This window comes from Pseudozyma flocculosa, assembly GCF_000417875.1.
Source record: "Pseudozyma flocculosa PF-1 unplaced genomic scaffold scaffold00012, whole genome shotgun sequence".
In the NCBI taxonomy this organism is placed as follows: domain Eukaryota; kingdom Fungi; phylum Basidiomycota; class Ustilaginomycetes; order Ustilaginales; family Ustilaginaceae; genus Pseudozyma; species Pseudozyma flocculosa.
In genome coordinates this window covers 479875-501257 of record NW_006920880.1, presented here as the reverse complement: position 1 = coordinate 501257, position 21383 = coordinate 479875, and the positions used below count along the sequence as shown (strand labels likewise).

The following is a 21383-nucleotide window of genomic DNA, read 5'->3' as shown; positions in this document are numbered from 1 at the left end:
CGGGGGAAAGAGGAAGCGGGCCGGCTAGACGACCCGTCTAGTACGAGAGGGTGCGGACGAGGGCGTCGGCGATGCGGACCGTCTCGGGCTTGTAGAAAGTCTCGTGGACGTGAGGGAAGGGCGTGTCCCAGCCGCCGATGCGGCAGATGGGCGCCTCGAGGTGGAGAAAGCACTTGTCCTGGAGGTAGGCGCCGATTTCGGCGCCGGCGCCCGCCGTGATGGGGGCCTCGTGGACGATGACGCAGCGGCCCGTCTTTGCGACGCTCTTGGCCACCGTCTCGCGGTCCCAGGGCAGGATGGTGCGGAGGTCGATGAGCTCGACCGAGGCGTTGCGGAGGTCCTTTGGGAAGTGCTCTGCGATCGAGGCGGGCGGGTTGCGCAGCATGTTGATGGCCTCGACGCACGAGTAGAGCGGAGTGCCCCACGAGAGGAGCGTAATGTCCTTGCCCGGCTCGATGACCTCGGCCTTGGAGAGGGGCAGCGTAAAGTCGTCCTCGGGCACCTGCTCGACCGAGGCGCGGTAGAGGACCTTGGGCTCGAGGAAGATGACGGGGTTGGGATCGCGGATCGAGGCGAGCAGCAGGCCCTTTGCCTGGATGGGCGAGCGCGGGATGACGACCTTGACGCCGGGGACGGCCATGAAAAACTGCTCGACGCTCTGCGAGTGGTACAGGGCGCCGTGGCCCACGGCCATGCAGGGAGAGCGGATGGTGAGCTTGCCCGCCGAAAACATGCCGCCGGAGCGGTAGTTGTACTTGGCCGCCTCGTTGACAATCTGGTCAAAGGCGGGGAAGATGTAGTCGGCAAACTGGACCTCGGCCACGGCCGTGTGGCCCATATCGGCCATGCCGATGCCAAAGCCCACCAGGCCCTGCTCGCACAACGGCGTGTTGAAGACGCGCTCCCGCCCAAACTCCTCGGCCAGACCGACCGTCGACCGGAAGACGCCGCCAAACGCCACGTCCTCGCCAAAGATGCACGTCGTCTCGTCGGCCGCCAGGGCGTGCGCTTGAGCATCGCGGATGGCCTGCAGAGGGGCAGGGGGTGGAGGAGGGAAAGGGCGGAGCAGGGCAGAGATTGGTGAGAGGGAGGAGAGAATGGACCGTCAGTCAACCAGGCGAGCCCCCGAGTTCGTTTTCGGGGGCGATCAATCGAGACCCGTCGGGTGCGCAGCGAGAGTCTGACAAGTCCAAGCGGGAGTCAAAGACAACCCGAGACGCCAGGTGGCGAGCGCAGACCGCCGCCTGCCCTACTCGTCCGCGGCGGCAACCCAGCAGGGAGCGCCCCATGTGATGGGCCACCCGGCCTGCGGATGCGTCGTCGTCGATGGCGAAGGTTGGCAGGGTCTCTTGCGCTGTTGCCGCCGAGCGAGGAAGTGGAGCTTGCTACGATTACGTCGGGAGAGTGCCATCGCCTGCAGAGGCGTATACGGGAGAGTGTAGGATGGGCAAGAGGCGAAGGGGAAAGGGGGGAAGGAGGCGGGGATGACCGCAACGGCGGCCAATGTGGGGAGGGGGAAGGACTAATCTAGAGCGTGACGGCGCGCGTGTCGACCATGGGAAACCGGAAAGACGAGAAGGGGCCACGACCGAGGGCAGAGGCTGCAGCCCTCACGCCGACGACGACGACGAGGGCGAGCTCTGCTCCTCGAGCGCCCGCTTGTGCGCGTCGAGGGTCAGGGCGAGGTTGCCACCGGCCGCCTGCGAGAGGACGCCGGCCAGCTGCTGCCCCGGCGCGCTGAGGAGGCCAACGATCTGGCCTCTGAGCTGCGACAGGGTGCCGAGCCTGCCGACCTCGCGGACGGCGGGCATCTCCATCAGCCGGTTGGTCTCGAGGACGGCGGCCAGCGGCACCATTCGCGGGTTGGCGACGGCGGCGGTGGGGAAGGCCGCGCCGCGGGCGGGTGCCTTGGGCGGCGTATGTCCGAGGGCTCGGTCAACCACGTTGAGCAGCGAGCTGACGTACGCGGGCGACAGATGTGGGCAGGTCAGCAGTGCGATCGGACCGCTAAAGAGGGGCTCGATCGACTTCATGGCCTGCTGCGTCTGTCGCCGGCACACGGCCTTCATCAGGCCGGAGCGGACGATGGTGAGCCTGGCCCGCTTCGTCTCGCCCTCGGGCAGCTTGATCGAGGCAATCTCGCGGCGCAGCTTCGTCATCTCGGCCACCGTCAGGTTGTTGTGCTGGAGCACGACGGCGAGGTGGCTCTCCCTCAACAGGCTCGCGTACTGCTCGAACAGGAACGTCTTCCGCGTCGTGTGCTGTCGGCGGGGCTTGGCTGGGGGAGTCGAGGTACGCACCGTGCACATGTTCGTCTTCTTTGTCTCTCTCTGGATGCCCTCCTCTCCATCGGCGAACGCAAGTCCAGGGGTCTGGAGTGCAGCCTCGGGTGTGGTGCGCAACAGCGGGTTCGAGGCGCCGGCCACGGGGCCCTCGGAGGCGGCCGTGGGGGCGGCCTCGGCAACGGCGGCGGAGCGGCTGGAGCTGGCGAAGCCGCGGCCGAAGTGCGAGCGGCGCGCCAGGGCATCCTGCAGGGCGGTCGTCCTTCGGGTCGAGGAGAGCGACGAGGTCATGGTGTGGTAGGACTGGGCGTTGCGAGGCTCGAGGCGGTACTCGGCGGGCGACTCGGCCGCCGGAGGGGGCACGTAGGCGTCGCCCTTGAGCTCCATCTCGCGAGTCTGGTCGACGCCGTCCTCGAAGATCTCCTCGGCAACGTCCCAGCCCTGGGTCGGGTCCACAGTGCGCTCGATGGGCTTGCTCTGCGCCTCGTAGGTGAGGTGCTGGACGTCGTCCGCGGGCAGCTCGAGCTCCATGACTTTGAAGTTCTCCTCGATCCTCGCGGGCGTGACAGACTTGGCGATCGGGATAATGTCGCGTCCGAGCTGCCACGCCAGCAGGACCTGCGCCGGCGTCATGTTGTTGCGGCGGGCCACGTCGACGACGATCGGGTCGCTGAGGTACTTTTCGGCGTTCTGGTTGCTGCCGAACGGCGAGTAGGCCTGCAGCCGGACGTCGTGGGCGTGCGCATAGTTGCGCAGCTCCTCGTTGTGGACGCCCCAGTTGACCTCGACCTGGTTGACGATGGGCTTGATCGACGCCTCATCGACGACCTGGCCGGTGCGGCGGATGTTGAAGTTGCTCACGCCGAGGTTGCGCACCTTGCCCTTCTTGACCATCTCCTCCATGACCCGGTACGTGACCATAAAGTCGCGCGACAGCTCCGGCTGCTCAATCGGGGCACCGCCCGTCGACCGCACCGACGGGATCTGCGACCCGTTCGAGTTGAGGAACGCAACGGGCCAGTGCATTTCCCACAAGTCGAGGTAGTCGGTTCCGAGGTCCTTGAGCGTTGCGTCGAGGCACTGAGGAGGGGGGTGGGAGGCGTGTCAAAGCGGGTGGGAGACGAGGGAGGGTCAGCAGAGGAGTCGGGAGAAAGGCCAGGCGGGCGGACGGGAGGGAAGCTCACCTTTTCCACGTTCTCCGGGTCGTGGAAGCTGTTCCAGAGCTTGCTGGTGAGCCAGAGCTGCTGGCGCGGGACGCCAGACTTTGCGATGGCGGCACCGACGGCATCCTCGTTGCGGTAGGCCCAGGCGCAGTCGATGTGACGGTAGCCGACCTTGAGCGCGTGCGAGACGGCGGGGGTGGCCTGCTCCTTGGTCATCTTCCAGGTGCCCAGGCCCAGCTTGGGCATCTGGGCACCGTTGGCCAGGGTGAAGTTGGCGGCTCGGCGGACGGCAGAGGCGCGCATGATGGCGATGTGTGGGGCGGCGGTTGAAGATGCAAAGAAGGCGGGCGTCGGGGATGCGCAAGTCACGCTCCTCCTGATTCGATGTCGGGCGGGAGGAGGGCTAAAGGAAGCTCCCTGCTGCGGTGACGGTGGTGATCAGGACAGAGGGGAGGCGGGCAGATGGTCGGAGGGTCGCTGTGGTGGGCAGCTGGTGCGGTTGGAACAGGATGGTATGCGGAGGAGAAGGTGGTCGAGGGCGGAAGGATGGAGATGGAGATGGGGGTTGCTTGATGAGGAGGAGAAGAGAGAAGAGAGACAGAGAGAGGCAGAGAGAGACGAAAGAAGACGAAGGTATGTGCGTTGAGGCGGGCGGGGGGGTTGCTTGCGGGTCGGGGGGGGGCAGAGGCGAGGGTGGGAGAGGGGGAGGGAGAGAGAGACAGAGAGAGGGGAAGAGGGCCTGGTTGATGCGAGGGGGTGCTCGAGGTCCTGGATGGGGGTGGTGAGGGAGGTTGGGTGGATCCAGGAATCCAGCGAGATGGGGGGGTGTGAGAGAGGTTGAGGGAGGTGCGGTAGGCAAGCAGGCTGGAGCGGCGCAGCAGAGAGGGAGCGAGCGTGAGGGTGCAAAGCAGGCCAGGCCAGGCCAGGCCCAGACGAAGCGAAGAAAGGCGGCGCGCCGATGGGCGGAGGCTGGCGGCCCGCCAACAGGATGGCGTAAAGCCCAAAGCCAAAAAGCCAGACGGCGGTGGCGGCACGCTCGCTCGCTCGCTCGCTGGGCCTCGAAAAATTGGAAAAGGCCTTGCCCGCTTGCACTTTGGCAATTCAAAAAGACAGGCGAGGGAGGGAAACGAAACACAAATCGACGCCGGGAGCCGATTAGAAACGCTGAGCGCTCCGCCTGGTGCCCAGCTCGACTTGGAAATAGCCGCCCTAAAGTCACACACACACCACGCCAAGTCCCCGATGGCCCCGGTGGCCGGCAAGCCCGTCCAGCAGTCAGGCCGCTTGCGGGGGAACAGTTAGGAAGCTAAGGCAGGGCACCTCGTCGTCGTCGTCGTCGTCGTCGCCCCAGGCGCAGGCTGGTGCCCTATGGTACCGCACCTCTGCTCGATCTGGGCTCTCCGCGCATGCTTTGGCCTCGCTTGCCCCCGGTTCCCGGCGTCGCATCTTGAGCGGGGAAAACGCAAGCGAGCGAGCATGGTCCACATCGGCGTCCCAAGAGGCGGCAGGCCTAGGCACAGTCTGCACAGGCCTGCCTTGCTTGCTTGCTGGGCTTTGAGATCGCAGGCGGGCGGCCCAGAGGAGCGCTGCCCTGCTGGCTGGGTCGACGACGATGCGCATCTCGCCTCGCCTGGATGGGCGAACCCCGCGCTTTTGCTTCATTTGCGCTTTCAACGACATGCGGTGCGATGCGCTCAGGCCCGGTCTCGCGCTAGAGAGAGTCTTTGTCGAAGTCCCGCCCCTCGAAGTCGTCACACCCCGACCCTACGCCAGACCAGGCGCTCTAACTAGACGACAAGTCACCGGCATGAGAGGCGGAGGAGGGCGAGGACGCCGTTTGAAGCCCGTAACCCCGTGCCTCTGCTAAGCGTGCGTGCGTAAGAGCTCCTTGCTACCTGTGACGAGGTCGAGATGAAGCTTCTTTGGCGATCAAGCAAGCAAGGCTGGCTTACGACGTTGCCCGGAGCACAGGCCCGCTCGGGGTGGCGTGAGGGGTTGTTAGACTCGATTGCAAAGAGGTCCCAAACCCGCCCGTCGGTCGTTCCGGTGGGTGCTTCGGCGGGGCCGAAAGCGACGGCCCGGTTCCGAGTGGCCCGCTGGCGCGCCTTCCCCCGCGAAAGCCGCAACGACCGACCCCGCACTGCCCCGCACTTTCGGGATTCCCGCTCCAGACTGCCTAGCCTCGTCGTGCTTGCCGTCGTCGGTCTCTGTTGGAGCCTGCTTCGCTGTCGGTGCAGGTGCAGGTGCGGGCGGCAGCATTCTGTGTGCACCCAGATTTTGGCAACGACGACGACGACAAGGACAACGGTGCGGGCCTCAGCGCCGTCCTGCTGGCCGGCAAAAGCGAAAGGGCCGACAGGTGGTAGAGCGAGTGGGCCATGGCCGCAGCATCGATCGGGTGCGCTCCTCGACATGTCGTCCCGCCCCCCACGCCCGTCGTCAAGGATCGGCGGGAGTGTCGCTCCCACTCATACGCACGGGAGCAGCGCTGAATTCATGGGCCGGCCGCTGACCATCATCATTGCCACGATAATCTACCAACGTTGCTACTTCTCCATGCCACGGAACCATCACCACTGGACCGCGAGGCCACTGACCATCTCGTCCTTGACTGCCCGGTACTGCGTGCGAAAGAGCCTCTTCCTCGCCTCCACCAGCGCATCGGCCAGCTCGCCCTTCTGCTGTCCGCCCAGGAAGGCGGGGCCGGCGGCGAGGGCGCTCAGCTCCTTGGTCACCAGGTCCGCGAGCAGGTCGGCGTAGATGAGCGAGTCTGGCTGTACCCTCACGACGCCGTCCGATTCGGCGCCATCCTTGGCCGGAGAGGCGATGGCGGCCTGCTGTGAGACGAGCGCATCGAGCAAGCGGGCCTTGTCCTCGCCGCGCGCTTCCCGCTTCGACGTGGCGGCGCCCAGCGGCGTCGAGGCGCCGCGGGTGCTCACGCCGCTGCGCAGGGGCGTAGACGTGCCGCTGGCGCTCGTGCTGCCCAGTACCGCGCCGACGGGCGTGTGCGAAAACTGCGAGGCGGACCAGTAGGCCCTCTCGACCCGCTTGACCCACTCCTTGCTGGTGCCCTGCCAGCCCTTGATCTCCTTTTCCTCGCCCTTGCCGTCGCCGCCGAGCCCGTGCATCTTGACGTCCTGTTCCGCGTCGACCGAGGCCGTCTGCGCCGAGGCCCAGCCCGACGTGTAGCCTTCAGGATCGAGCGAGACCTGCGCACCTGTCCCGTCGGCCGCCTCGCCACGCTTCGAGCAACCCTTGTTGATCATAGACCCGGCATCGTCGACATCTTCGGTCGCTCCGACGTCCGGTGCCGGCGCCTCTGATCCCACCGGCGGCCGCAGCTGTCCTCCTCCATTGACGCAGCCGCCGGGACACGCCATCACCTCGACGTAGTCGTAGCCGTACGCCTCCTCTTCGTCGCCATCTGCAGCGGCGGGAGTCGATGCCCCGCTTACAACGTCCGAGTCGACGGCGCCGCGCGAGTCGGCGGCTGCGCCGCCTCGCCCCCTTCGCACCATGCCGCGACCCCTCCCGCGCGTCATACGGCCACGGCCACCCGCTCCGTTGCCGACGGCCTTGCCATCGGCGTCGACCAAACGCCCGGCAGCGCCCTTTCCGCTCTTGACGCCAGTCTGGCGCTGCAGCTTGCGGACGAGGTTCTGCAGATTGCGGAAGCCGTAGCACTGTGCTGCCCTGAAGAGAATGGGCCGCTGCAGCTGCTGCCGAAGCGTCGACTCAGAGCCTAAGTCGGCCTCCGCGGCCGTCGACGGCAGCGCAGGTGCACGCAGGACGTACTCGGTAAAGTCCGAGGTCCGAATGATTTTGACGTCGAGCTGCGGCAAGACGGCCGAGCTTTTGACGTCGCTGGGCAGCCGGTCCCACGCCTCGCCGAGCCAGTCGAGCCAGACCGCCCTCATCAGATTGAAAAGGTAGCCGCCGCTGCTGCTGCCCGGATGATCGAGCAGCGTGGGCATCTGGGGGAGGACAGTGACGCGGTCTTTGTCGGCACCGTTCGCGCCGCAACTCGCCGTAGCGCCTCCGAGCGCCTCGGCAAGCGTAAGATCCGCCGTTGCAGCCAGGTCGGGCTCGGCCGCCTCGCCATCGACGGGCTTGCTGACGTCGAACCCCTCGTCGGTCATCAGCTTGTCGAGCTCGCCCGTGGTGAGCACGCAGTCGACCTCCTTTGTCCCGGTGATCTCTTCGAAAAAGTCGGGCCGGCTCGCTTCGAGCTTCTTGTCGTAGCAGGGCATGACCGTGACGTGGTAGACGCCAGATAGCTTGGAGGACGCTGCCTGGTCCTCGTCGGCGGCCGTCTCCGGCGTGATGCCGAGCCGAGATGCGATAAACTTCTTGGCCAGCACGCCCGATATCTGCTGCGGAGATTTGGTCTTGGAGACAAAGGGCAGCAGCTCGCCGTGGGTCTTTTCGGCATAGCAGATCCAGCCGGGACAGGCGCTGGCGAGCATCGGCAGGGTGGGCTCGTCGTCGGCCTCGTCGCCGCTTCTCCGCGCCGATGCCCCGAGCGCGGCGGCGGGGTCCCTCTTGCGCTTGAGCGAGTTGGATCGCCGTTCAAAGAACTCGCGCTCGTGCTCCTTGAGCGAGAGGTGGCGGGCAAAGGTGGTGTCGAGGACGTAGTCGAAGCCGAAGCCCTTGAGGAAGTGGGTGATGCGGTGCAGGAGCGTGCGCAGGGGTATGGATTGCGAGGCTGCCGCCGAGGACGATGGTCCAGAGGCGGGCTGCTGGTCGCTGAACGAGTAGCGAGCCGAGAGGGATGCGAGCGTCTGCGGGCTGATGGAGGCGACGAGGAGCTTTGGATGTTGGGATGCGTGGATCTCGTCGATGGCCCTGCGCATCTCTTCCTGGCTCTGCATGGTGATGAGGACGCTCTCTGCGCTGGTAACGCAGCCGCTGCAGGCGAGGCAGTCGTCGAGCGAGATTTCGGCCGTCTCGAGCTTTGTGCGCTGGCGGGGTTTGGTGGTGGTGCCGTCGTCGTGCTGCTGGGTGGCGGCAGCGCTGGGTCTGCCGTCTAGCTCGTAGTAAGCTCCTTCGCGGTCGATGGCAATCTGAGTCGATGCCCCGCCAGCGGAATCGCTGTCGGGGGCGTCGCCGTTGGCATCCTTGCTGTCTGAGGCGGAGGCTTCGACGGGCTTGATGCACGCCTGCGAGGGCCCGAGATAGTCATTGAGGTCGGTGAGGGTGAGTGCACCGGAGAAGGCCATGCTGGGCGCGTGCTTGCGGTTGGCCTGAGCTGTCGGGCGATGGGAGTCGCTGTTTGACAGCGCTGGACGGGGTGGGGGTGAGGGTGAGGGTGGGGGTGGATGATGGTGCGAAGAAGGAAAGGGCGAAAGGTGTGGCAAATCAGAGTGTAGATAGGAGCCGACTCGGAAGAAAGCGTGACTCGGCAAAGGGCCGCGTGTGGAGGGCGTTGGCTGGCCTGGCCTGGCCTCGCTTCTCCTGGCGATTTCTCCCGGCTGAGGTCGCGCCCCAAAGCAAGCCACCGCCTTCACCTTCGCTCTCGACCACCAACACCGCGGCCACGAGGCTTACCACCATGATGGCGGTTCTTCGCCACCTTGAGCCGACATCGATGGCCTGATATGTCAACCGGCATCGCCGATGAGCTTCCCTAGTCGAGCCGTCCCGCTCAAGCGCGAAAAAGGCTATCTCCGGACCATCCTCCCCAGATGTTGGCCCCAGACTCAACTTTCGCACTACTCTGCCGCTCGCCAGCCAAGTGACAGGCGCTCTCGTTGTCGTGTGAGTTGAGAGTGCGTGTATATCGCCATCTCTGCTTCAGATCCACTGAGACCGTCCCCCATGCTTGGCCTCTCGGCATGCTTGAGCAGCCGCGCCGCGTTGGGCAAGCCGGCGTCGGGCCTCGCTCCCGTCTTGCGCTGCTCAGCCTACCTGGTCCTCGACGCCCTTCTTTCCTTTGCCTGTGGAACACAGCACAGTGTCTTTGCCTTTGCTCGATCTGTCAAAGACGGAACCAGGCCGCCGGAACAGCTCCGATAGAAGCCGCGGCGTCGGAACAGCGCGGTTCGGGCCGAGACCATGCCTTGCCCCCCACCCCCCCGCACAGCCCGCCGCCTCGTGTGTGACAGCGGCAGCAACGTCCGCGCCACACAGGTAGAAGGCAACAGCTAGCACCGCCCTTCAGCGGCAGTCATCGTCTTCGAGTCACGATAACGGCTAGCCCGGCACGGCTGTCGCTGTCAGAGACCACGCTGGGCTCCCATGGACCAACCGGCGGGCCAGCCCGAGTCACCCCACGCGATGCCGCCCTGCACCGCCCCCCGACCATCTTCCAGCGGAAAAGGGCAGGCCGCACCGGCATCCCCAAAACACGTTGCGTCCTACAGCAGCAGCACACATCCTCGACTCTGCCATACAGCCCGGCTGCAACGACGATTCCTGCTACATACTGCACCTCGGCGTGATCTCGAGCAGGCACATGGGCTGCGACTGAGCACTCCCAAAGGCGGCCCCATCTCCTCGACTTTCAAGGCGCGGTTCGATCCACCAAACAAGGATAAAAGGAGGCGATCCCAGCGTCCTTCTCTCCCCTCAAGCCACACCAATCCAACTCACTCGCTATCCCCTAACAACCCCTCAAGAACTCCAAAATGGCCACCACCCCTGCTCCCGCCACCCACGCCCAGTCGGCTTCGACTCCGGCCTATGCCGACGCCGCTGCCGCTCCCACGCCTGCCCCTTCTTCCCCTCCTCCTACTGCTACGCTCGCACCGGCAGGGCACTCAGCCTGCTGCTTCCACGGCCATCCTGGTCGCCTCGGTATGGGCGACATGGGGCGAGGCCGTCATCATGCCCACGAGCATGGCCGCCACCCCGCTCACGACCGCCATCGTCATGACTTCTCCGGACCCCCTCGCTCCGACCACCATGGTCACCACCACGGCCCGCCTCCTGGTCTTCGATCTTGCTTCGGCCCCTTTGATGGTGGCGATGACATGTCACCTCGCTTCGCCATGAACGGTCACTGTGGAGGACCCCGTGGCGGTATGGGCGGCGGCCGCGGCCGCGGTGGCCTTTCGCGCGGAGGCGGACGTGGACGTTTTAGGGACACTGGCCGAGGCGACGGAGAAAGGCACTTTTGCCGTTGCGAGAACGCCGGGCCTCCAGGTCTCATGGGCGAGATGGGCCCAGTGAGGCCATCCCCCACGCGTGATGTTCCTCTGAACTGCGACGAGGCATGCTCTTCCTCCTCATCCGAGTCCGACACTGCTCGCGACCAGGAGGATCCCGCTGAGCAGGGCGAGAACGACGCCGGGCACCATCAACACTGCCGCCGACGCGACGATCCCTCTCGCGGGGAGGAGGCCGAAGGTAGGATCCCTCTGAACCATCACCGAGGCCATCAACATGGCCATCACCACCACGGCGACGATCGCCGCGGCCGCGATCACCCCGGATACGAGCACGACCCGCGATGCGGAGGGTTTGGCCGAGGCCGCCCTTTCGACGATGACGAGTTTCCCGGCTTCCCCCGTGAGCGAAGCCATCACGGCGCCCGAGGTGGCTTCTTTGACGACCGACGCGGACACGACTTCCTCGGCGGTCGAGGTGGATTTTTCGACGACCGACGTGGACAAGGAGGCCCCCATGGTGGCGATTTCTTCGGCGGCCGGGGCGGCTTCTTCGATGACCGACGTGGACGAGGTGGTCATCGCGGCCGCGACTCATTCGGACGCCCCTGCGAGCCTAGGGGCTTGCGCCACGACAGTGTCTTTGGTCGTCACTGCGATCCCTCGTCGCCGCGCCCGTTCCCCTTTGCCGTTTCGTTTGATCGAGGCATTGGCTGCGGCGACTTTGACCGACGCCGCTGAGCCTCGACGGAGGAAACACGCCCGCCCTCTCCCTCCCTCTCCATCTAGCCCTCTGACTGCCGCCGTGACGGCGCTTCAAGGTGAGTGGCCGCAAGATACACGCAGCTTAGCCGCAGACTGCCCCCTTCTCTCGCCCCTGGATCAAGATCAAGCCCGCTAGGTAGGTCCCTCTTTTAAAAAAAAACGTATATGGAAGAACGAGCAAGGAAATCAAAAAGAAATGTCCCCCTTCCTTCCCTGTGTGAATGAGTGACGGCCCAGCATGGCCGAGTGTGTGCACGAGATCGTTTGGATGTGGTAGAGTACAGCCAGCCCTACCCGCGAGAAGCGCAGTGGGCTGGGCGAGAAGGCGGGAAGTCGCCCGTGAAATCGGGCTTGGGCCGCCGGCAAGGCGATCTCAACCTGGCCCGAGGCGGCGTGCGTTGCCGGAGCTGCGACGATGCGATCCGCTTTGATCCGTCCGGGCGGGCGGGGCCCACGTCCAGCCCTGCCTCGGCGGGCGGATCCTCCATCCATGCAGGTATGCAGGACGTTGCATTATCAGATTGCCAGCTGCGATGTGCGGGGCGTCCCAAGGCCGACGGCGCGCGCCCGTTGTGCCACGAGATTCGGCGCGATCGCTTCCGCAGAAATCCTGATGGGACGACTGCGAGGCCGAAGACGTACGGCCTCGCCTTGACTACGGCAGAACAGCGGCTGATCGGAGGGATCCTGGTGAAAGTGTGGACCGTGGCGTACTGTACGACGGCGATGACTCGGAGCGGGGCAATTGGATTCGTCGGGCAGGCAGACTAGGAGGTAGGTGTAGGGCGTCGGCTTGTTTGTTCAGCAAGTACGTGAAGGAAGGAGTCGGTCGGCGTGTGGTCGGTTGGTCGTGCGACCCGTGCGTGTACGGTAGAGGGGCGTGGCAGGTGGGATGGCTGGAAGATGGAAGATCCGCTGCGACCCGACCCGCTCGCCCGCTCACCCGCTGCTCGGCTCAGCGCCAGGAAATTCGCCGAGGAAGAGGGCAAGCCGCCTGATTGGCTGATAAAGGGCGCGAGATAAGAGAAACGCGGCGAGTCGAGTTAGAAGAAACCGATGCAAGCGCGCACGCACGGCCAGGCCGCGTATCTCTGGCATGCCATCGACCTATCAAATGCCGGTCCAGACGCTGTCCACCCAACCCCCTCTCACCCCCGCTGGTGATCTCATCGTCGTCTCTGCCCAGTCCTCGGATCGGGTCGGCCTGGCTCGCTCGTCCTCTGGATCTCGCCCGCGCCTCGCCGAAGCCCGAGCAGACAGCCAAGCCTGCCTAGCCTGTCGCCCGGCCCGCCTGGCGAATGAAGCGGCCAATTTCCTTCCTTCGGTCGAGGGCGGGGCAACGCTGCGCTCGCTCCTTCTTCCCGGCCTGGGGGATGTGCTGAGAAGAAAGCGGCCTGCTGGCTGAACTGGCCACCGACGTGTGTCACTTCTCGCCGCCCGAGGTCTCAGCCCTCACGTTGCGGCCTGCTCCACACCTTTGGGCAGATGCTGGATGGATGGCAAGCAATTCACGCTCGAGTCACGCCTCGCCTCGCTGACGTACCGCGGCGCTACCTACGTACACAGCACCTCTCCGGACCGCACCTGCTGGTGTCCTGACTGGCAGCAGCCTTCCGGCCGGCGCCGACCGCCTGACCTGCCTGCGGTGGAGGCAAACCTTCTCGTGGGCCCCCCTGGCGGTCTCGCTATAAGTAGCCTAGGCTGGCCAGCGGCCGTCTCCGCAACTCCTGCTTCCCCTGACCCAACTACCACCTCCCTCCAAGCTCTCCTCTGGCGTTTCTTTCACCACCATCGCACGCAAAGACAACCTTGGCCACCATGTCCAACCTTCCTTCTGAGCCCGAGTTCGAGCAGGTAAGCACCAGTCCGAATGCCACCTTGACACGCCGACAAGTGCCAGCTCGAGGACAGCGGCTGACGCTACTCTCCGGTTGCTCCGCCTCGTCGCTGCTCCGCAGGCCCTCAACGAGGTCACCTCGACCCTCGCGCCCTTCCTCGCCAAGTTCCCCGAGTACAAGAAGGCGCTCGAGATCATTCAGATCCCAGAGCGTGTCATCCAGTTCCGCGTCGTCTGGGAGGACGACAAGGGCGTCGCCCGCGTCAACCGCGGCTTCCGAGTCCAGGTGAGTGGCAGCCAGCCGGCCGCCCGGACGCAAGGCGCTGAACCGGACGCGGGCGAGTGGGGGCTGACCGTGCCCGCTCCTCTGCTGCGGTACCGCCAACCCCTTGACAGTTCAACTCGGCGCTGGGCCCGTACAAGGGCGGCCTCCGTCTGCGTTCGGACGTCAACCTGTCGGTGCTCAAGTTCCTCGGCTTTGAGCAGATCTTCAAGAACTCGCTGACGGGCCTCAGCATCGGCGGTGGCAAGGGTGGCTCCGACTTTGACCCCAAGGGCAAGTCGGACGCCGAGATCCGTCGCTTCTGCAAGTCGTTTGCCACTGAGCTGCAGCGACACATTGGCGGCGACACCGACATCCCCGCCGGCGACATTGGCTTCAGCACCACCGAGGCCGGCTACGTCTTTGGCACGTACAAGCAGATCAAGAACGAGTGGGTCGGCATGATTACGGGCAAGGGCATGGACTGGGGCGGATCCAACATCCGTCCCGAGGCCACCGGCTTCGGGCTGGTCTACTACGTCGAGCACATGATTGCGCACCTCGAGGGCGAGGGCGTCGGCTTCAAGGGCAAGACGGTCGTCATTTCCGGATCGGGCAACGTGGCGCAGTACGCGGCGCTCAAGGTGATTGAGCTGGGCGGCACGGTGCTGTCGCTGTCCGACTCCAAGGGCGTGCTGGTCTCCAAGGACGGCAAGGGCTTCACGCCGGAGCACATTGAGCGCATCGCCCAGATCAAGGCCAAGCGTCAGGAGCTCTCGTCGTTTGGCGACGAGAAAGGAAAGTTCGAGTTCCGCAACGACGGCGCGCGGCCCTGGACCAACGTGGAGCGGTACGACGTTGCGCTGCCGTGCGCGACGCAGAACGAGCTCAACGAGCAGGAGGCCGAGGAGGCCATCAAGCGCGGGTGCCGCTACGTCGCCGAGGGCTCCAACATGGGGTGCACGCAGGAGGCCATCAACGTGTTTGAGCGTTCGCGCATCGAGGGCGGCAAGGCCAAGGCGTGCTGGTACGGGCCGGGCAAGGCGGCCAACGCCGGCGGTGTGGCCGTCTCGGGACTCGAGATGGCGCAGAACAGCGCGAGGCTGCAGTGGACCAAGGAAGAGGTGGACCAGAAGCTCAAGGACATCATGTTCAACGCGTACAACAACTGCCTCACGACGGGCCAGACGTACGCGGCCGATGGCGACGCCAACGCCAAGGAGATCCCGTCGCTCGTGGGCGGCGGCAACATCCACGCCTTCAAGAGGGTGGCCGACGCCATGCGCGCCCACGGCGACTGGTACTAAGCATCGACGGCGGCCCAGTGTCCGACCATCCGCTCTCTGTGTACATAACTGTAGAAGTAGTCTCGATTCGATCCGCCTAGAGCTCTTGCATTCGATTGCCGTTCCTCCTTGCACAGAGAGAAGCGAGGAGATGGTGGTGTGAAAGTGGCGGCAGTCTGGAGTGGCGGAGAGGTGCCCGGCAGAGGGCCGCGTGCAAGCCTCGGCTCCGGCTGCTCCACTTTTTTTTGGGCGCCTTGGAAGAAAGGGGAGCGAGGCGCGCGGGGCCGGAAGAGCCGGTGCTGAGGCAACCCGACCCTTTCTCTGGTTGGGGCCGCTGCCCCGTGCCCAACCCTGACCCCTTCCACCACCACCACCAGCACCGCGGACCTTGCAGCAGTCCCAAAACCCCCACCGACCGCACAGCACACCATGCTGCTGCCACTCCGCACAAGCGCGCCGAGGGGACTGGCCGCCACCACGCTGTCCGCCGCCCATCGTTCGGCCCGCCTGGCATCGACGGTAGCCGCTGGCCAGCCTTCGGCCCCGGCCAAAAAGACGCTCGCTGTCCTCGGCGGCGGCATCTCGGGCCTGGCATCCGCCTACCGCCTCTCGCAGCGCCTGCCCGCCTCACGCTACCGCGTCGTCCTCCTCGAACAGAGCCAACGCCTCGGTGGCTGGATCGATAGCCGCAGAACAACGCTCGCCTCGCCGCCCACCGACCCCAATGCCCCATCGACCGCCCTCATCGAAAAGGGCCCTCGCAGCATCCGCCCAACCGGTCCCACGGGCATGGTCATGCTCGAGCTGCTCCGGTCCATCGACCTCCTCGACCGCATGCTCAAGGTACCCAAGACGGCCCCGTCCGCCCAGAACCGCTTCATCTACTACCCGGACCGCCTCGCAAAGCTGCCCAGCTCCCTCCCTTCGCTCTTCACCGCCCTCGCAAAGCTCCCCTTCCTCCGCTCCGCCCTGCCAAGGGCGGCGCTCGAGTACCGAGTGCCCTCCCGCTTCGCCCGGCCGCGCTCCGAGTCAAAGGCAGAGCAGGACCGCCTGCGACGCCGCGAGGCCCTCGATGACGAGTCGGTCGACTCGTTCGTCTCGCGCAGGTTCGGAGAGGGGCTCGCTGCCAACCTCGTATCGGCCGTCATCCACGGCATCTACGCCGGCGACTCGCGCAAGCTCAGCGTCAGGAGCGTCATGCCCTTCCTCTGGGAGGCCGAGCGCACCCACGGCAGCGTGCTCAAGTCGCTCTTCCTCTCGCCCAAGCGCAACCGCAAGTACAGGAGCCTGCCCGAGCACGAGGCTACCGCCAAGAGTCGACGCGAGGGGAGCGCAAAGCAGGTCGAGGCGCGCCTCGGCAAGGAGCTTACCGACAGCTTTAAGGGCACTAGCGTCTACTCGTTCCCCAACGGCCTCCAGGAGATCATCGACGCCCTCGAGCAGAAGCTCGACGCTGCCGCCAACGTCGAGGTCAGAAAGGGTGCCGGCGTCGTGTCAGTCGTCGTCGGCGAGGACGGGAAGGTGCTCCTCAAGACCACGGCCGGCGACACGATCGAGGCCGACCGCGTCATCTCGGCGCTCCCCTCGGCTCAGATGGCCAAGGCGCTGCACGCCGAGGCCGATGGGCTTCCGGGCCTCGAGTTCAACCCGTCCGCCAACGTCGGCGTCGTCAACCTCGTCATCTCGCCCGCCGCCGAGGGCGAGGCCTCTTCCTCCAAGCCCCTCCTTCCAGTCGAGGGCTTCGGCTACCTCATCCCGCGCACCACGCCCAACAACGAGGACGGCATCCTCGGCGTCGTCTTCGATAGCGACTCGCTGCCGACCCAGGACATGAAGGACCCGCTCAGCCCGGCCGCCGCCAGCACGCTCGCCCAGCGCCCGATCAAGCTGACCGTCATGATGGGCGGCGCCCACTGGTCTCACCTCGACGCCGCCACGCTGCCGACCGACGACGAGATGCGACGCCGCGCCGTCCGCGCCGTCTCGCAGCACCTCTCGATCCCCGCCTCGCTGCTCGAGGACCCGTCGCGCACCAAGATCCTGCCGACGATGCAGCGGGACTGCATCCCGCAGTATCTCGTCGGCCATCCGGTCCGCATGCACGCGCTGCACCGCGCGCTGGCGCAGCACGAGACGCTGTCGGACAAGCTGACGCTCGTTGGCGCCAGCTACACGGGCGTCAGCCTCAACGACTGCGTCGCCTACTCGATCGAGGCGGCCGACCGCGTGGCGGATGCCGAGCTGCACGGGCAGGGTCGCAGGACCCGGGCAGTGACCGGCCTCGAGAACTTTGACCACGCCGCCGCCGAGCCGCAACCGGCATCGGCCGGTTCGATCAAGGAGAGTGTCACCGAAACGCCGCCCCTCTCTGGCGCCATGCAGAGGATGGCACGGAGCGGGCAGATGTGGTGGCAGCAGGCGGGCCGCACCGACGCCGCCCGGCCGGCCTTTGCAAGAGGCCTGCACACCTCGTCTGCACGATCCAACGACGGTGCGACTGGCGCCGCCGCTACCGGCTCTGCCGCAACCGCCAAGAAGCCTCGCCCGCTCGGAGAGGTGCTGGCTGAGTCGATCCGCGCCTCAGGTCCGATGCCAGTCTCGACGTACATGCGCACCTGCCTGCTCGACCCGGTGCAGGGCTACTATTCGAGCGCCAATGCCGAGCCGACGTCGGCCGACGGCGTGAGCCGGGAGGTGCTGGGCTCGCGCGGAGACTTTATCACCAGCCCGGAGATCAGCCAGGTGTTTGGCGAGCTGGTGGCCGTCTTCTACGTGGCGCGGTGGCAGGCGTGCCAGATGCCACGGCGGACGCGGCTGGTCGAGCTGGGCCCGGGCAAGGGCACGCTGCTGGCCGACATGCTGCGGACGTTTTCCGTCTTCCCGCAGTTTCTCGACACGGTCGAGTCGATCCACCTGCTCGAGACGTCCGAGGGCCTGATGAAGCTGCAGCTCGAGGCGGTGCGCGCCGCCCTCGACCGGGCCGGCAAGAAGCTCGTCCCGGCCGACCAGGCCGAGGTGGCCAAGGACGAGATCCGCATCGAGTGGTTCAACGACATTGCCGACATCCCGATCCAGCCCGAGACGTTTACCATCCTGACGGCGCACGAGTTTTTCGACGCGCTGCCGACGCACATCTTTGAAAAGACGGTCAACGGCTTCCGCGAGGTGCTCGTGGGCGTCAAGACTGAGCCCCAGGGGCAGAAGGGCATCACTGTGCTCAAGCCGTCGGACCTGCAGTCGCACAAGAAGCAGCAGCACGACGGCGGCGAGAAGCGCAAGGACGAGCTGCAGTTTGTCCTGAGCCCGGGACCGACGCCGTGGTCGAAGCTGCTGGCCGAGGGCAACAAGCGATTTGCGACGCTGCAGCCAGGCCAGCGCATCGAGGTGTCGCCCGAGTCGTGGGCCATCGCTCGGCGCGTCGGCGAGATCGTCTCTGGCCGACCTGCCTCTGCACCCCGCTCGTTTGCTTCCGGCGCGGGCGCGGGCGCAGATGCGGATGTCAACGCGGCCAAGGAGGCCGAGGCCGAGGCCGAGGCGCAGCGGCTCGCCGCGCCGTCCGAGGGTGGCATCTCGCTCATCATCGACTATGGCGGCGACCAGACGTACGGCGGCAGCCTGCGCGCGTTTAAGCGGCACGAGATTGTCGACGTCTTTGACGAGCCGGGCCAGTGCGACCTGACGGTGAATGTCGACTTCCTGCACCTCAAGTCGGCCTTCGAGACGACCGAGGCATCGTACCTGGGTCCGATGGAGCAGGCGCACTTCCTCGTCGCCATGGGGCTCGAGCAGCGCGTCGAGCGGCTGCGGCGCGACGCCGATGAGGAGCGCAAACGACAGATCGAGGGCGCCGCTAATCGCCTCGTTGACCTGACGGGCATGGGCCGGCAGTACAAGGTGCTCGCTGTTCAGGCCGACCGCAGCGAGGGCGGGTGGGACGAGGTCGAGCACGACGGCGGCAAGAAGGTCCGCAAGCTCAAGACGCAGCCCGCCGCCAAGCTGTACCCGTTCGAGATGTGATGGCGCCCACGGTCGGGGGGGCGAGTGGTTTAGCAGGCATAGAAAAAAGCAGAATCTGCAATGCTCGCAGAGCCAGTTCTGCATAGGATCGTCAAGAAAAGTCTGCAAACGGGTCGTAGAAGCGGACTGGGTCGTTACAGTAGAGGATGGGGGCCAGCGCACGCAGCCCGTCACTTGTCGAGGTCGAGGACGACGCGACCGGTAATCTTGCCTTCGCTCATGTCGCGGAAGACGTCGGGGAGGTCCGAGAGGCCTTTTAGCTGGTAGACGACCCTGACCTTGCCCTGGGCGGCGATGTCGAGGGCCTCGTTTGCGTCGCGGCGGCTGCCGACGGCCGAGCCGACGATGCGGTGGGCCAGGGCGACGGTCATAAAAATGTCGAGGGGCAGCGTGGCGACGGGCATGCCGACGATGACGAGGGTGCCGCGCGGTCGGATATAGGTCAGCGCCTGGCCGGGCAGGACAGGACGGGGAGAGGGCAGGTTCAGGTGGAAGAGGGGGATGCGTCAGCGTACGGCGACGGGGGCGGACGTCGAAGCGAGGGAGGCCGTATGGACACGCACCAGCTCGTAGGCCTTTGCGCTGGCAGCAGCGACGGCGGCGGCATGGGCGCCCAGACCGCCCGTGACGGCCTTGATCTCCTCGGCGACGTTGGACGAGGTCTTGAAGTCGACGCTGCAAGCACGCGTGGGGGCGGGGAGGGGGGTGGGACAGGGGGGTCAGCACGGGTGGCCCTGCCACGCGCCCTCGGCGTATGTACTCGACACACGACCTGGGCGAGCGACGCAGGTCGGACTCACAAGGCCTCGCAGCCGAGGTCGAGGCTGAGCTTGCGCTTCTCTTCTCCCGTGTCGATGCCAATCACCCTGTATCCGGCGTACCGGGCATACTGGACGCCCAGATGGCCCAGCCCTCCGCCAGAACCGGGAATGACGATCCACTGTCCAGCGCGCAGGTTGGCCTCTTTGATCGCCTGTACGCCGAGGGGAGGGGGTCAAAAGGAGCGGGAGCGATAGTCAGCGGGCTGTCAGCATGGGCGGGCTTCCGAGGTGGCTGCAGTGCGGGCCGGGATGGACGTGCTCACGCGGTAGATGGTAACGCCGGCGCAGAGGATCGACGACGACGCCTCGAGGCTGATGCCGTCGGGGATGCGGGTGAGGTAGCGTGCGGCGTGGCGAGTGTACTGCTGGAAGGTGCCGTCGACGGCGTCTGTCGGTCGTCGGTGGGTCCAGATTTAGACGTCGATGTCGTCAGCGGAGCGGCGCAGCGCAGCAAGCCAAAGAGACCCCTGGTGCACCGGCGACACTCACATCCGCTCGGCTTGTACTCTGCGCAGCTGGCGTCGTGCCCGTCGAGGCAGTAGTCGCACTTGAAGCACGTGTTGGCCACCCACTTGATCTGCGATGGCGGCGGGGAAAAGAGCGAGGCGGAGCAAGGCGAGTCAGCCATCGATTGCGGCCACCAGACTCGGTCGCTAGCTAGCAGAGGGGGGCAGCCCGGCTACTCACGCCTACACGGTCGCCGATCTTGACCCATCTGCAGCGAGAGATGGTGCGCCGGGGCCAGCGGTCAGTGATCCGCTACAGATTTCGGTAAGGAATGCGAGGGGCTCGGCGGGGTACTCACTCATCGGCGCCTGGTCCAAGGGCGACGACGACGCCCGCACCCTCGTGTCCGCCGACGAGGGGCAGCTTGGTCGGGAAGGGCCAGTCTCCGTTGAGTGCGTGCAGGTCGCTGTGGCAGACGCCGGTGAAGAGCGTCTGCGCCAAAGGAAGGCAGACAGGGGTGTGTACCTCGCCGCCCGAGTTGTCAGCGCATGGTTCCTAACGCCCTCGACTCCGGGGGGCTCGACGAACACAACGACGGCACGTACCCTGACGAGAGCTTCGCCCGGCTGCAGGTCCTCTTTCTTGGGAGTGGCGAGGTCCTTGATCTGGATGACCTCGGGGCCGCCGTGCTCTTCATAGATGGCGGCACGGTTGGTGGCCGATACGGCCAGGTTGGTTTCGCGCGGGTCCCTGGTCATCGTTGCTGGGGTCGAGGATCGAGGCGGAGCAGAGTCGGGCCAAGTGGAAGGGAGGGGCAGGTGTAGAGAGGGTCGAGGATAGGCAGGCAGGCTATGGAGGATGGGGGATGTCACACGACGCCTTGCGCCCCGGCCGTCGCCTGGCTCCTTATATGAGCCTCTGACGTTGAACGCACAGGCCCGCCACTCACGCTCGGACCAATCTGGCCGGCCACGAACGAAGGGAGCGATGAGAGGCTTGAGGGCGTGGCTTGGCTTTGCCTTGCCTTGCCCTGCCTTGCCTGGCCCTCAACCTGCATGTGGAGACACGATGGCCGGTGACCCCACATCTCGGGTGGCTGTCCGTCGGTCCCTGCCTGTCTGCGCAGCTGGAAATTGCGGGGTAGTCAACCCAGACGACGCTCGACGTTAAATGCCGCGTGGGCCTGCTGTAAAAGCCGCCAGCCCAGCGGCTATCGGCATCGGCAGCCACCCGACGCCGCGCCGTTTCACAGACGCCGATGGCAGCATGTGTATGTCGAGACTTGGACACGACCGGTGCCTGTCCGTGTTTGTCGCTGTGCCAGTTCGAAAACAACTACAAAGGAGGTGGGCAGCCAATCTGCCGTGCCGTTCCACAATCCAGTCGCTAAATTTCAG

General features: G+C 65.9%; 7 protein-coding genes across 7 annotated transcripts; 3 read left to right on the top strand and 4 right to left on the bottom strand.

Annotated features, from left to right (window-relative positions):
• Positions 1-37: 37 nt before the first annotated feature.
• PFL1_03906 (uncharacterized protein) lies at positions 38-1289 on the bottom strand (the record flags this gene model as incomplete). Its single annotated transcript, XM_007881429.1, has 2 exons — positions 38-1027; positions 1254-1289. 2 exons carry the CDS (start codon positions 1287-1289, stop codon positions 38-40), a joined length of 1026 nt encoding a protein of 341 aa, XP_007879620.1.
• Positions 1290-1610: 321 nt separating this feature from the next.
• On the bottom strand, positions 1611-3748 carry PFL1_03905 (uncharacterized protein; the record flags this gene model as incomplete). Its single annotated transcript, XM_007881428.1, has 2 exons — positions 1611-3362; positions 3467-3748. The coding sequence occupies 2 exons, from the start codon at positions 3746-3748 to the stop codon at positions 1611-1613; spliced, it is 2034 nt and encodes a 677-aa protein (XP_007879619.1).
• Positions 3749-6015: 2267 nt separating this feature from the next.
• On the bottom strand, positions 6016-8664 carry PFL1_03904 (uncharacterized protein; the record flags this gene model as incomplete). The annotated part of the gene is made up of 1 exon (XM_007881427.1): positions 6016-8664. The coding sequence occupies one exon, from the start codon at positions 8662-8664 to the stop codon at positions 6016-6018; it is 2649 nt and encodes an 882-aa protein (XP_007879618.1).
• A 1407-nt stretch (positions 8665-10071) lies between these two features.
• PFL1_03903 (uncharacterized protein) lies at positions 10072-11292 on the top strand (the record flags this gene model as incomplete). The annotated part of the gene is made up of 1 exon (XM_007881426.1): positions 10072-11292. The coding sequence occupies one exon, from the start codon at positions 10072-10074 to the stop codon at positions 11290-11292; it is 1221 nt and encodes a 406-aa protein (XP_007879617.1).
• Positions 11293-13134: 1842 nt separating this feature from the next.
• PFL1_03902 (uncharacterized protein) lies at positions 13135-14722 on the top strand (the record flags this gene model as incomplete). The annotated part of the gene is made up of 3 exons (XM_007881425.1): positions 13135-13170; positions 13275-13439; positions 13550-14722. The coding sequence occupies 3 exons, from the start codon at positions 13135-13137 to the stop codon at positions 14720-14722; spliced, it is 1374 nt and encodes a 457-aa protein (XP_007879616.1).
• Positions 14723-15130: 408 nt separating this feature from the next.
• PFL1_03901 (uncharacterized protein) lies at positions 15131-18718 on the top strand (the record flags this gene model as incomplete). Its single annotated transcript, XM_007881424.1, has 1 exon — positions 15131-18718. One exon carries the CDS (start codon positions 15131-15133, stop codon positions 18716-18718), a length of 3588 nt encoding a protein of 1195 aa, XP_007879615.1.
• A 170-nt stretch (positions 18719-18888) lies between these two features.
• Positions 18889-20744, bottom strand: PFL1_03900 (uncharacterized protein; the record flags this gene model as incomplete). Its single annotated transcript, XM_007881423.1, has 8 exons — positions 18889-19167; positions 19282-19393; positions 19519-19691; positions 19803-19927; positions 20029-20116; positions 20227-20254; positions 20345-20478; positions 20592-20744. 8 exons carry the CDS (start codon positions 20742-20744, stop codon positions 18889-18891), a joined length of 1092 nt encoding a protein of 363 aa, XP_007879614.1.
• Between the last annotated feature and the right edge of the window lie 639 nt (positions 20745-21383).